This window comes from Rhinoraja longicauda, chromosome 17 (genome assembly GCF_053455715.1).
Source record: "Rhinoraja longicauda isolate Sanriku21f chromosome 17, sRhiLon1.1, whole genome shotgun sequence".
Lineage (NCBI taxonomy): Eukaryota > Metazoa > Chordata > Chondrichthyes > Rajiformes > Arhynchobatidae > Rhinoraja > Rhinoraja longicauda.
Genome location: NC_135969.1, coordinates 11,703,372 through 11,718,872, shown reverse-complemented (window position 1 = coordinate 11,718,872; position 15,501 = coordinate 11,703,372). Strand labels below are relative to the sequence as shown.

The 15,501-nt window shown below is 44.2% G+C and overlaps 1 protein-coding gene across 1 annotated transcript in view; it reads left to right on the top strand.

The window, feature by feature from the left end:
- The window catches only part of lhfpl4a (LHFPL tetraspan subfamily member 4a), a 236,792-nt gene extending 223,758 nt beyond the window's left edge, over positions 1 to 13,034 (top strand). Inside the window, exons 4-5 of the mRNA XM_078414128.1 lie at positions 9,969 to 10,068; positions 11,743 to 13,034. Coding sequence (XP_078270254.1) covers positions 9,969 to 10,068; positions 11,743 to 11,750 — 108 coding nt within the window. The 3' untranslated portion in view covers positions 11,751 to 13,034. The remainder of the gene's footprint in view (positions 1 to 9,968; positions 10,069 to 11,742) is intronic.
- The last annotated feature ends 2,467 nt before the right edge of the window (positions 13,035 to 15,501 follow it).

The following is a 15,501-nucleotide window of genomic DNA, read 5'->3' as shown; positions in this document are numbered from 1 at the left end:
GAAAGACAAACAGACTGCCGGCGAGCCGCAGCTGCAGGGAGGCACCGCCACTTCCAGAACCTTATTCAATGGGACATGGAAAGGTGACATTTTGGATTGGGACCCTTCTTCAGACTCAACCCGACCCGAAATGTCAACCATCCATATCCTCCATAGATGCTGCCTGACCCTCTGAGTTACTCCAGCACTTTGTGTTCTACGCAAGATGTCAGCATCTGCAGTTCCCAGTGGCTCCATGATCTGCAGATCAGATCTGTGGGGCCACCTGTCCTACTCCTGCTCCGAGATCTTACCCTCTCACATTTTAAGGTATTGAGAATTCACAAGAGTTGCGGTTGCGGAATCAGGAAATGACATTGTGAGTTCAACCAGGTGAATATCAATCTTCACCATGACACCCCACTGAGATCACCTTCATCAACATGTCCTCTGGCTCATCCACACAGGTCTCTCTGGAAAACATTTTGCCAAGTGTGCAATGTAACTCCATTTTTTTGCCAATGGGCTCTGGTCTGTTAATTTAGGTGAGATCCATCCTTATTTGCCCATTCTTCCCAAACTAATCTCCAGTCTGATCCTGGTACGTTCCAATCCCCGATAATTAATAGGAAGCATTGCAACTAGCTTGTAAAGAATGACCGCTGTTAAGGAGGAGTATATGAATAGGATTTGAGCTGCGCTTTTTGAATAGTTCTCAGGACTATCACTGAATAGGTCAGTGGCAGACAGCCTAAATGAAGCTGTGGGCTCTCTTAGGTATGCAAAGAAAACACAAAGCTGAAAATAACACTACAAAGAAAAATAAATGTTGAAAGGTCTGGATAGAGTGGATGTGGAGAGGATGTTTCCACTAGTGGGAGAGTCTAGGATCAGAGTCATAGCATCAGAATTAAAGGACGTTCCTTTAGAAAGGAGATGAGGAGGAATTTCTTTAGACAGAGGGTGGTAAATCTGTGGAATTCACTGCCACAGAAGGCTGTGGAGGCCAAGTCAATGGATATTTTTAAGGCAGTGATTGATAGATTCTTGATTAGTATGGTTGTCAGGGGTTATGGGGAGAAGGCGGGAGAATGCGGTTAGGAGGGGGAGATAGACCAGTCGTGATTGAATGGCGGAGGAGAGTCGATGGGCCAAATGGCCTAATTCTGCTCCTATCACTTATGAATTTATGAACTTGTGAATTTGGTCAAGCTACTGGTTGAGCCATGGCTGGATTATTGCATACCATTCAGATCATTGCTTTTGGGGAGAATAACAAATCTAAGCAAAAGTTGGGATTGTGCCAAGAGTGGGGAGTTTGCAATTCTGAAAAATCACTGTGTTCCACTGGAATGAATATCCCTGTTTATGGACCATGAAGAAGATCTTTTCAAAATGACACCAGATATGAACATACGCATTAGGAATAGGAGCAGTCCTTTGGATCATGGCTCAAATAACTGCAAACACAACTGTGCATTCCAGTGTTCCTGCAGTCACTTCCACTGTTTGCTTACCATAAATCTATGCACCACACTCTGTAACTATGTGCTTTAAAAATAATCAAAGACCCTGTTTCCATCACACTTAGAGGAAGAGAGCCTCAAATGTTTATGATCCACTTAGAGTAAAGATTTCACGTCATCTCTGTCTTAAATGGGTAATATGTTATTTTCCAACAGTGTTCCTGCTCCTCCTACCCCCACCCCACCAACCTCCCCCCACCCCACCCACCCACCCACCCCACTCACGCTGATCACGGGGAGAATGGAATATACAAACTCCGTACAGACACCACCCTTGGTCAGGAACGAACCAGGATCTCTGGCGCTGTAAGGCAGCAACTCTACCGCTGCACCACAGTGCCACCCCAAATTAGGTGACAGGTGATGGCTTTGTGAAGCACTTAGATCAATCCACAGTGGCGACTCTGAGCTTCTACTGCCGGCCGCTGTCATTCTACATCCCACTCCGACTGATCAGTCTGTGGCCTCTAGCCCTGTTACACTGAGACACAATGGAAGCTGAGTGAGGAGCACCTCATCTACTGTCTGGGCACGTTGTAGTCTTCCACACTCAATATGAAATTCTACAAAACTTCTTTCTTCTTGCCTATATTAGAACTGGTAATTTCTGCAGTAAGTTATCCATCTGTGATATTGCCTTAGTGTTTCTCTTTCCACAAGTACAACCTGACTGGCTGGACACATTTCACACCCTGCTATCAGCAGCAGATAATACAGACAAAGAAACTTAATCACCTCATTTCACCTGGTCTCACCCCATCACAGATATTCCCCTTTCTTATATATCTCCCATTTGATTAATTGCAGATTTGTTTTTCTGATTAGCTCAATATATAGGGCACACAAAGGCTCAGTCATCTTGTTTACTAAGTAACATAACCACCTTGTGACATCCCCAGCACAGAACCGGAGACACAAGATGCTGCAGGGGGCATGGCTTTAAGGTGAGAGGGGCAAAGTTTAAAGGCGACGTGTGGAGCAATGTCCTTTACACAGAGGGTGCTGAGTGCCTGGAACAGGCTGCCAGGGGTATAACAGTATAACAGTATAACAGAGCTTTATTTGTCGTTCGGTACCGAAGTACCGAACGAAACTACATAGCAGTCATAGAAAAAAAAAGAACACAAGACACATGACCCCAACACAAACGTCCATCACAGTGACTCCAAACACCCCCTCACTGTGATGGAGGCAACAAAACTTCCACTCTCTTCCCCACGCCCACGGACAGACAGCTCGTCCCCGACCGACCCGCACAGTCCCCGCACCGGGCGCTGAAACGTCTCGCGGCCGAACCGGGCGATGAAAGGCCCGCGACCAAGCCTTGCGCAGCTAAGTCCCGTGGTCGAGCCGCACCGGGCGATGTCAAGTCCCGCAGCCGAGCCGCACCAGCGATGAAAAGTCCCGCAGCCGAGCTGCACCGGGCGATGTTAAGTCCAGCAGCCAAGCCGCACCGGGATGTAAAGTCCAGCGGCCAAGCCGCAGCGGGCGATGTTAGGCCCCGCAGCCGAGCCGCACCCCGCGCGGTGAGGAAGAGAAAAGTTTCCCCCCCCCCCCACCCACACCACCACCCCCTCCCACACATACACAACCAAAAAATATATATATAAAAACCATCCCAACACCGACACACAACAAAAAAAGGGAAAAAAAAAACGGACAGACTGCTAGTCAGCCGCTGCCGTTAGGCGCCGCCACGTGACCACGTAGTGGTGGAAGCAGATATAATAGTGGCATTGAAGAGGATGTTAGGTAGGCAGATGGAGATGCAGGGAATATGGATCACGTGCAGGCAGAGGACATTCGTTTACGTTGGCATCATGATTAGCGCAGACATTGTTGGCAGACGTGCCTCATCCTGTGCTGTTCTATTCTATGTTCTATCTGGCATTGAAATGTCGCCCTCTCATTTTCTTCTACAGCCTTGCCTTAAAATATATTTTTAAAGTCTTTTCTCTCTTAAGATGCTGGGAATTTGGAGCAAAAAGCAAACTGTTGGAGTAACTCAGCGGGCCAGGCAGCACCTGTGGGAGGAAATAGACAGTCGATGTTTCAGGTCGGGTGATCATAAGAGGAATCCAGAGTTGAAACATCATCTGGCCATTTCCATCCACAGATGCTGCCTGACTCGCTGAGTTCCTCCAGCAGTGTTTGGCGCGAGGATATTTGGTATGACAATGAATATTCTCTTGAACTTCTACAGGTGTACAGTAGAGAGGGTGTAGATTGGATGGTTTGGCAATTCAAACGCCCATGAACAACAACGATTACGAAAAGGTGGTGAGCACTGGCCAGTCCATCACTGGCACTGACGCTCCTAACATCAAAGCGATCTTCAAGAGTTACTGCCCCAAAAAAGCAGCCAGCATCATCAGAGACCCACACCACCCTGACCACACTCGCGTTTCGATCTTGGGAGCCTGAAAACTGTAACATCCAGGTTCATGAGCTGCTTCTTCCCAACAACCTGCAGTTGATTAAACTCCACAACCTCCAAATTCGCTCCGAACTACGTAGACTTGATGCATTGTTTATGTCTTTGCACAATTATTGTTTTTTTTATACAGTAAATATAGTGAATGGGGTGGCACAGCGGTAAAGTTGCTGCCTTACAGCGCCAGAGACACGGGTTAGATCCTGACTAAGGTTGCTGTCTGTACGGAGTTTGTACATTTTCTCCCGTGATCTGTGGGGGTTTTTTTCTGGGTGCTTCGGTTTCCTCCCACACACCAAAGACGTACAGGTTTGTAGGCTAATTGGCTTGGTAAAATTAGAAATTGTCCCTCGTGTGCGTAGAATAGTGTGAGTGTGCGGAGATCATTGGTTGACGCGGACTAGATGGGCCGAATGGCCTGTTTCCACACTGTATCACTGAACTTAATAGACAATAGAGGTGCAGGAGTAGGCCATTTGGCCCTTCGAGCCAGCACCGCCATTCAATGTGCTCATGGCTGATCATTCTCAATCAGTACCCCGTTCCTGCCTTCTCCCCATACCCCCTGACTCTGCTATACTTAAGAGCTCTATCCAGCTCTCTCTTGAATGCATTCAGAGAATTGGCCTCCACTGCCTTCTGAGGCAGAGAATTCCACAGATTTACAACTCTCTGACTGAAAAAGTTTTTCCTCGTCTCCGTTCTAAATGGCCTACCCCTTATTCTTAAACCGTGACCCCTGGTTGTGGACTCCCCCAACATTTTGGAACGTGTTTTTATTATTATAGTGTTTACAGAGTGCTATGTTCACACGTCTGCTGTGCTACTGCAAGTAAGAATGCCATTGTTCCCTCTCAGGACATATGACAATAAAACACTCTTGACTGCCTCCAACCCTCAGAGAGTTGTGAATCTGTGGAATTCTCTGCCTCAGAAGGCAGTGGAGGCCAATTCTCTGAATGCATTCAAGAGAGAGCTAGATAGAGCTCTTAAGGATAGCGGAGTCAGGGGGTATGGGGAGAAGGCAGGAACGGGGTACTGATTGAGAATGATCAGCCATGATCACATTGAATGGTGGTGCTGGCTCAAAGGGCCGAATGGCCTATTCCTGCACCTATTGTCTATTGTCCTTTTTGACACTTCACTTAAGTGGTAATATTTTATGAATCTCAGCATTGACTCACTATTGTGACCCTTGATTAAATCTTTCATTTGCCAACCAAGTATTAAGTTTGAGTGAGAATGTCCATAGGCTATTTCTGGTGACTAATATCAGCCATGATCACGTTGAATGGCGGTGCTGGCCTCGAAGGGCCGAATGGTCTCCTCCTGCACCTATTGTCTATTGACCGTTCCCTTGGTCGTTACTTTTTATTCTGCACATCTTTCATTCATTTGTTATTTAATCTCGCTGTATCACCGTTTATTATCTCCCTGACTCCCAGTCTCAGGGAAGGTCTCGACCCTATTCCTTTCCCCCCAGAGATGCCGCCTGCCCTTGCTGAGTTGCTCCAGTATTTAGTGACCCTCTCGGCTGTAGCAGAGGCTTGTGGTGTTGACATGAAACACTGAGCCAGGGCCGGTTGCCGTGGTGGAGGCGTTGACGCTTTTGGCACTGGGATGCGGAGAGGAAATGTCAGGGATTCCCGGCTGGTCCGCACGCCAAGTGAATCAATATTTGAGTCGGTGTTATTTTTGGAGGCGGGGAGGGAGAGAGGGACGAGCTGGCTCTCGCTCGGGGGTGGGGGAGAGACAGCCGCAGCTTGGGCGTGATCTGCGACCATCAAAGGAGCCAAGTCCTGCAAAACACGCCAGGGAGGAAATGAGTTTCCTGGCAGCGCCGCTTGCAATAAAAGATGCAAGTACCTGTGGGCTCCAGGTGCTGTATATAAAAGCCCAGCGCGCCGGCAACCCCATCACAACGCTAGCCGCACTCAGCAGCTCCTGTTCTCTGGTTTGAAGCGACCTCCTTGTGCATTGAGATGGAGCCCGGCGCGTCCTGGAGTCGGCTGTCTGTGTATGCCGTGCTCTGTCTGGCTTTGATCCTTCTCTGGGTGGCGAGTCCTTCCGAAGCGGGGCTCTACTTCGGTCAAGGTAAGCAAAGGACGGCTCTCCGGGCTGAACTGGATCGGTGTGTGGGATGGGGCAGAGAGGGTGGGATAGGGTGGGATGAGACTGCAATGGGACCAGGGTCATTCTTTCACTCCCCATCACCCTCACTGATCACTACCATCCATTGCCCAACGGCGACATTGATCAGACACGCGGTCTCTTCGAAGAGTTGTCTGAAAGATAAAGGTTTAAAGGTGATGTACAGTGAGGAATTGAAGAAGTGTCTCGACCCGACCGTCACCTATCCCTTCCTTCACTCCAGAGATGCTGCCTGACCCACTGAGTGGCCACTCCAGCATGTTGTGTCTACCTCCAAGGTTTTGAGGGTTATGGGCCAAACGTTGGCAGGTGGGACTAGTGTAGATGGGGCATTATGATCTGCATGGGCAGGTTGGGCCGAATGGCCTATTTCCATACTGTATGACTTTTTGTCTCAACAATATCATTATAAATCAACCCATGAAGCCGTCACTTTCCATCATGCTCACAGTAGATACTTTTGCAAAGATGTGATCTAATACATGGTAAGGCCTTCTTTAGCTTCCTCGGGCACAGTCAGTGGAAGAGTTGGGTGGGTTTGGAGACACAAGGAACTGCAGATGCTGCAAGCTGGGAGTGCTGGAGTAACTCAGCGGGTCAGGCAGCATCTGTGGAGGACAAGGATGGGCGTCGTTGCAGAACGGCACCCGTCGTCAAAGGGGTTGGAATATTCAACCGCTTTCTCTCAGATACTGGGTGGCAACTGGAGGTCAACTACAACCAGGCGCTTTGGCAATCAACGTGCAGTGCGTCCACACCGAGTTATATGCGACGTTACACAACAATGAATACAGAGCTTATTCCGGGACATCGACCGCGCAAATTTGGGGAATAAGATCTATAGTTTGTGGACGAGCGCTGGAAAAGAGTGAGATTATCGACGCAAACCTATTTCTTTTCCTAATCAAGTAGGAGAACGAAACTGCATTTAAATCAGTCCCCAAAGTTAAAGAGAGCAAGCATCACATAAGTCAGTTTAACTTTTTCCAGACCTGCAGTGAACTATTTCCCCCGATACTCGAGACTTAATACCCGCCTTCTTCAGCATCCGAAAGCGCAGTCAGTGGGAAGGTTAACGGAGCTGGGACTGGAGCAAACAAACGTCTGTGTAGGCTGGGTCGAGCAATGGCTTCAATATTTTGTTTTAGGCGAATGTTTTTTGGCTTAGTGCGGGTGGGTGCGTGGGAGGAGAAGGGAGCAGAACTGGAGGGGACAGAATGGAAAGGCTTTTTAAAAAAAAAATCCAACCATTGCAAAGTTGGAAGTGTGCCTCTTTCTGACTTGCGCCAACTCGCATTGACCAAGTCCGCTGTGGGTGAGGGAGCGGCTGGGAAACATCCAACATTAACTTTGTAGAGAGTAGCAACTGGGAAGCGAGTCCCGCCCCCGGGGGCAGTGTCGTGTTTCACTCAGGTTGGGGAATAATGAATGGTCCGCCTAACTGAGAAGTTGCAAATATGGATCTCACAGAGGGACCTGCAGCGAGACATGATGTTGAACAACTCTGGTCGGATGAGCGAACTGTGTCAGAGGGGGTGCAGCGAGAGTTTATCACATACTGTTTGAAGAAAAGTCTCGACCTATTCCTTTCCTCCAGAGATGCAGTCTGACCCGCTGAGCAACTCCTGCTTTTAGTGTCTATCATGAATATAGTGCGTCGCAAAAAAAGTAAAGGCTTGAAATTATTGTGAATCAGGAACGCGGCACACATTGTGTCGTTTTGACGAGTTACAATTTGAAAGCCTGGCTGCCAATTTTGGTCTGATAGCTGGATGGTTCGCAGTGACTGCAGCCAACTAAATGCTTTTTGTCCCGAGCAGTGCTAAATTGGCAGCTAGGAGCGGGTGAAATTTTAAACAAACGCACAGAATATTTTCTGTCCTGTTCCCTGAGATTTCCATGTCCCAATCAAAGCATGGGGGCAAATGGTTTCCAAAGAGGAACAGAAAAACCCAGCCAACATCGAATGGTCAATTAAAATTTAGCCACTGAGAGGCACGTCTCGCTGTCATGGGTTTCTGATGATTAGTCCAGTCACCAAAGCTGGACTAATTGTCCAGTCACCAAAGCTCATTGCAGCACACAATCTGAATTGCCCAGTTTTGAGGCTCACGTACAGTTTTACGTGTCCTGCATTTTTGCTTAAGGCAGATGTTTGTCATATACAGGCCATCCATAATGTTTGGGACAAAGACCTATCATTTATTTATTTGCCTCTGTACCCCACAATTTGAGATTTGTAATAGAAAAAAAAAATCACATGTGGTTAAAGTGCACATTGTCAGATTTTAATAAAGGCCATTTTTATACATTTTGGTTTCACCATGTAGAAATTACAGCAGTGTTTATACATAGTCCCCCCATTTCAGGGCACCATAATGTTTGGGACACAGAAATGTCATGTAAATGAAAGTAGTTATGTTTAGTATTTTGTTGCATATCCTTTGCATGCAATGACTGCTTGAAGTCTGCGATTCATGGACATCACCAGTTGCTGGGTGTCTTCTGTGGTGATGCTCTGCCAGGCCTGTATTGCAGCCATCTTTAGCTTATGCTTGTTCTGGAGGGCTAGTCCACTCAAGACTTGACTTGGCCACCCAATAATTTTTTAGCTTTGAACAAACCCTTTGTTGCTTTAGCAGTATGTTGGGATCATTGTCTTGCTGCAGAATGAACTGCCGGCCAATGAGTTTTGAGGCATTTGTTTGAACTTGAGCAGAAAGGATGTGTCTATACACTTCAGAATTCATTATGCTACTACCATCAGCAGTTGCATCATCAATGAAGATAAGTGAGCCAGTACCTTCAGCAGCCATACATGCCCAGGCCATAACACCCCCACCACCGTATTTCACAGATGAGGTGGTATGCTTTGGATCTTGGGCAGTTCCTTCTCTCCTCTATACTTTGCTCTTGCCATCACTCTGATATGTTAATCTTTGTCTCATCTGTCCACAAGGCCTTTTTCCAGAACTGTGGTTGCTCTTTTAAGTACTTCTTGGCAAACTATAACCTGGCCATCCTATTTTTGCAGCTCACCAGTGGTTTGCATCTTGCAGTGTAGCCTCTGTATTTCTGTTCATGAAGTCTTCTTCGGACAGTGGTCATTGCCAAATCCATACCTGACTTCCGAAGAGTAATCAATGGAAGTCAGCAAGCATAGGTCTGTTGGGTTAAAGGGATCTGGAGCAAGCTAAGAAATGGCAACAAAATTCTGGATGTAGTTGAAGTAAATTCGTTTATTGAGAGTGTTATGATGTAATCCATAACTTAATTATTCCACCTGATTTACCACACATTCTTCATCAACATGGCCCTCTCTGGTGGACAAAGCAGCATTAGCACTACATGTGTTCAGAAGGATAGTGGAATGTCAAGGCTGGGAGATGCCAAACTTCACAGTGTGCAGACTAAACAATTCATGTTGTATCCACACTGAAGGAATTGTTCCTTTTTGTCTCACATTGACACCAATGGAAACTGTTAATCACCTTTTCAAAAAGGTAAATAAAGTTTAATAAGGTCATCAGGATAATATAAAGTTTATGTAGTGTGTCTCAAGACGAGGCAAATTAGTGAATGGTCCATCCTTTTCTTCTATGCCCTCATGAAAAGTACAAATATGCCCTTTCTAGCCTCACTTATCAGGGAACAACCAGTAAGAAGGAGACAATGGCATGGGTGGTGCTTCTCTATCTTTTTCTTTGATTTGAAGTTATTTCATAAAGGTGAATTCATTGTGCTAACATGGCCAGCCCAATGGCCAGACCAAATAATCCCATTCTCAGCATGGGAAATGCCATGTAATTTATCTCCAATGAACTTAATCCTGCCAACAGTAACTGGATTGATCAACGTTTGACGCGTTCTATTTTCAGGGAAATGCAAACACAATGACAAGATTTTCAAACCGGGCCAGAAGTTTCAAAGAGGCTGTGACAAGTGTTACTGTGAAGAGGAAGGCTTCTTCTGTATCTCGTGAGTCATTTCTGTTTGGCATTATTAAACAGTCACTAATATTTCTTAATTTCCACCTTCAACTGCCCAGCACGTAATGCACAGTAGTTAGAAGATAATTTATTTTTTTTAAATCCTTCCTCTACTTTGGTTTTCCAAATTCCCTGGAAACTCTATACGTTGGTGTTCATCTGGAGTCCAGTAACATTCAGCGTTGGTCAGAGTGACCATTTGCATTAGTCATATAACATGGAACCAGGCCCTTCAGTCCATCTTGCCCATGCCAACCAAGATGCCCCATCTGCACGTCCCACCTGCCCATGTTTGGCACATGTCCCTCTAAACCGTTCCTGTCCACGTACCTTTCCAAATGTCTTTTAAAGATCGAATGAAGAACAACATGCTTAAATTTGTTCATTTGCAAAGAGGTGCACCTGTATTCCCAAACCAGAAATCCAGAGTCCTGAGAATGGCTGTTTGATGTTTGAATTCCTGCAAAGAAACCAGCAAGCTCCTGTAAAATAAAATAAGTAGATTATCAGTGACCTGATTCCAGTACACCTGCTGGTCCTGTTTGAAATGTCTTCCTTCACCCACCACTCAAACTGATTAAAAACACTCTCACATCCTGATCCTGCGGACCCACCATCCTCTTACCTTATTAGTGCACTCCTTCTATAACCCCCAAAAAGCTATATTTATGTTCTCCTTTGTCTGCTTCATTTTATTCATAAGATTCATAAGTCATAAGAGTAGAATTAGGCCGTGAGGCCCATCAAGTCTACTCTGCCATTCAGTCATGGCTGATACATCTTTCCCTCTCAACCCCAATCTCCTGCCTTCTCCCCATACCCTTGGACACCCTTACTAATCAAGAATCTGTCAATCTCCGCTTTAGAAATGCCCATCGACTTGGCCTCCACAGCCGTCTGTGGCCATGAATTCCAGATTCACCACCCTCTGATATATCTGAATTCCGCTGACCTCCTGTGCATGGTTTCTTTTTATGTTCCCAACTACCCACCTCCGTCACTTTCATCTATAACCCCCCCCCCCTCCAAAGTTCCCTCCTGTTGGCATTTGATGCAAGTCTGGCTGCAATTGTAAAGTGCTGATTATCCTCAATTAATCTGTAACTTTCCAAAGGAAGGTCTGTGCAGTTCTTTAGAATGCATTCCAATAGTTTTCCCAAACCCTGACACGTTCCAATGACTTTTCATCAGAACCTTTGATGACTTGGTTCATTCCTTCCTTCCTTGCTCCCTTATTGAACAGTAGTACAATGTTAGCAGTCCTGCATCAGGCCTCCGTGTCCTACTTCACGTCTTGGTTTGGCAAAATTGGCTTTATCCCAATTTACAGTAATGGCTCCCATATTCTTGAAAATGTCCACAGCAATGGCATAAATATGACGTATTTAACAGATTTCATGCCTACGTTGAAAGTTTGCTCACTAATACTCCATACACCTGTCCAGCTTCATTCCCTAAAACCAAATCCAGAACTAAACCCTCCGTCGCCATCACCAACTCCTCCTTAAAGGTACTACCAAAATAGCCCAACTCATTTGCTAGCATTGAGGTGGTTGTTATTTTTGTTCAGTGGAACTACAATCAAATTATAATTTGTCTAGCTGTTTCTTTTATTTTAAAGTCACATGTCTTGATTCTGTATTCATTTTTCTTCCATGTGCAGACCAATGAGGCCAACCTCCTGGCCTAAGAAGTGCAAACCTATCTACATGGATTGTAGCTACCGGATAGTGTATCGTTCTCATCCAGACAAAGACTGCCGTGCTTACAGCTGGGTTGGCTGAATCTGACTGCTTCAGGCGGTCATTTCATCTCCTCACTCCCATCCCCCACTGTGCACTATTAGAGCAATGACAAGATTCTTTATAGAATCCAGAGTCTTAAAAATAGATTTATCGAGGACAATAACTGAATGCATTGTACAGCTATTGTTCAAATGAATATTCAAATCTCTATCTTTACAACACATGCAAGCCAACTGGATTTCTTTAGTTCATTTGACGATGACCAAGTTTCAGCCAAACTCGGGGGAAATGTTCAGTTACAACAAGGCCTCAATAATCGTCTCTGGTTCCATTAACTGAAGAGTTAGACATGGTTGAGTTTAAAGGGTTGAATACGCATTAGGTCAACTATTTTGTGTGATGTTCCAGAATATGAGTACATCACAAAAAAAAACAGATTGGTATCCAGGTTTTGAAAACTGGTGTGCGAAAGATCGTCTATTTCTGCCTGCCTCAAGTCTGCATAGGCAGACTTAGGGTAAATAGAACTGTAGATGATCTATTATATGGTTTTAAATAAATCCATTGTTTTTTCAGACTATTTCTTTGGAATTCATTTACAGACCCAAAAATAGCTATTCTAGTCTTAGTTCGTTTACAAAATACTGAATGTTTTTTTAGAAGTAAAAAATTGTTATTTGCTTTTGAAGATAATGAACCCCACTAAATATTTTTACTGCAGCCACCAATCCAGTGACTGACACAATAAAAATTCTGAACTATTTGTCTTTGCTAGCAATTAAAGCAATAACTAGGTGTAACACTGAAACAGGTTGAACGGCTCAAATGCTGGTCCATGTACAATGGAATCTACTGCATACTGTAAAGCTTTGGTTGATTTGTAGCAGATGTTTAAAAGAATTAAAATTTGAAAAATACATTTTCCTCGAACTGCAATCATTTACATTGAGGGGCACGAGACAGTACGTGTTTTGAGTTGTGCCCAATTTTCAGCAGGATAATCACTGGTCTGACGGCTTGGATAGTTTATTAGATCACATTTTAAACTGAATTTGATAAAGTTATCAGAAGTCAATAGACTAACTACTTCATCCCAATTGCAGCTCAAGCAGGTTTACTTTGGTCTCAGTGTTTTCCAATACAAGATCTTTGACTTTTATACTGTAATTAATCTAGTTATGTATTATGGCCTATTTTACATATTCCTATATTTATGCAATTTATTTTATCCTTTTGTATTGTTTGAGTACTGTGACAAACTCCTCACTGAATGTGGAGTGAAATCGATTTACCAAAATATTTTGTATGACAAAATGAATACTGTTTTTCAATAAATCTAACAATCAAATACATTACATGTACTGTTTGAAATATATTGGGGATTTATTCAGCATTTGTCCCTTGGTCAAGACTGAAAATATGATCCAACTATTTTTCTCATTGCCATTTGCCAGATTATTGCTGTGTACTGATTTGATTTGTAAGTATTGATTTGTAAGGGTGGATTACTAAGGTTATGGGAAGAAGGTAGGAGAATGAGGTTGGGAGGAAAAGATAGATCAGCCATGGTTGAATGGTGGAGTAGTCGATGAGCCAGATGGCCTAAATCTGCTCCCATGTCTTATGAACTCATGAATATAGTCCCTTGAGCCAAATCATAAGTTCTCGGAGCAGAATTAGGCCATTCGGCCCATCAAGTTTATTCCGCCAATCAATCATGGCTGATCTATCTTTCCTTCTCAACCTCATTCTCCTCCCTTCACTCCATAACCCCAGGAACCCATACGAATCAAGAATCTGTCAATCTCCACTTGAAAAATGTTATCATCTGTTAACCTACACATTCCTGGGAGCATTCTTGTAAACCTCCTCTGGACCCTCTCCATCCCCAGCACACCCTTCCTCAGATATGGGGCCCAAAACTACTCGCAGTACTGCAAATGCAGTCTGACCAGTACCTTACAAAGCCTCAGCATTAAATCCCTGTTTTTTGTAATCTAGCCCTCTCAAAATACATGTAATTATGGCATTCGCCCTACTACCGATTCGACTTTCAAATGAATTTTTGGGAATCCTGTACCAGCACTCCCAAGTCCCTTTGCACCTCTGAATTCTCTCCCCCTTTAGGAAATAGTCTACGTCTTTATTCCTACTACCAAAATCTTCGACTCCACAATTTGCTATGCTGTATTCCACTTCTCATCCCTGTCTCCCAACCTGTCCAAGTCCTTCTGCAGAGTCCCAGTTTCTCTACACTACCTGCCCCTCCACCTATCTTCGTATCATCTGCAAACTCGGTCACAAAGCTTTCAATCCTTTAAATCCAAATAATTGATATACACCGTGAAGAGTAGTGAAGAGTAGTGACCCCAGCACCGACCCCTGCGGAACACCGCTAGTCAACGATGCTACAGTACGTGCACAGCCCTCTGGGGTAGAAAATTACAGATTCATGAGAGATATCCACCTTTATTCTGAAGTTACAGTTATTGGATCTAAACTTGTTTACATAGGACAACACATTTACCTTGTTAACATCACCTTAATAACCTTGTATGATTCAATGTTGGCCCTATTTTTCTGAACTCTGATGAGCATCAGCTCAACCTTTCCTCGTAACAAGTCCTCTTCATCCCAAGAATCAAACCAGTGAACCTTCCCTGAAATGCAAATATATTACTCAGGTAAGACCAAAACCATATATAGTACTTCAGCTCTCATCTCACCAAAGTTCTCTACAGTGTAGCAAGATATTTCCACTTTTACCCTCAATCCCCTTCGTATTTCCACTTGCCTCCCTAATTACTCGCCGTCTGTGCATGTAACTTTTGTTCTGCAGCTTCTCTCACTTTAAATGATATTCCGCATTTGCAAAGTGGATGTTATTCTCCAGGAGAATGGGGTTGAGGGGGAAACTTTTGCCCACCAGCTTCATGTATCTGCATTCCTTTGAAGAGTCTCTGGGACCTCCTCACAATCTGCTTTCCCACCTATCCATGCATCGTCAACAGTACACTTAGTTGGCAGCATTGTTTGCTCACATACATTGGAAAATTTCTCAATGGTTGTGAAGTTCTTAGGTTATCCTACATTTATGAAAGATGGTAATCGGTGTTGCTTCAGAATTTCGATTGCCTCTGAAACCACTACAGCTAGCAGTCTTTTATTCATTATAGCTCAGTAATAAGGTTCATTGTTTCATATAAACATACACTGGACTCGAATTGCTGATTTCCCATCACTGATATAAAGCAATTTGTTAACTTTGAATTTTGATCTTTAAAATAGGTTTCTTTTTCCAACAGCACTTCCACATTTATTTTTAACACTGCAATTCAGTAGTCACCAGATAAAACATGATCCAAATTTTGATCAACTGTCCCATATCTTTGCACTGAGCATCAAAAGTTACGCATTCTTTGATAACACATTAATATCACAAACCTGAGCTTCAAGTCATCACCTCTGATCTGTTTGATGTACTAAAATGTGGGGGGGGAAAAATGAAGAATTATGAGTTCATTCATATAAAAGTATAAAAATGTACTTGGCATAAATATACTGGATAATCCCATTGCCACGCTGATCATGATTAGGAAAGTGAAAAAATGGACAAATATATATTTAAACTTACTTGCCAAGGATTAGATAACTCTAAAAGACCCTTGGGAAAATTA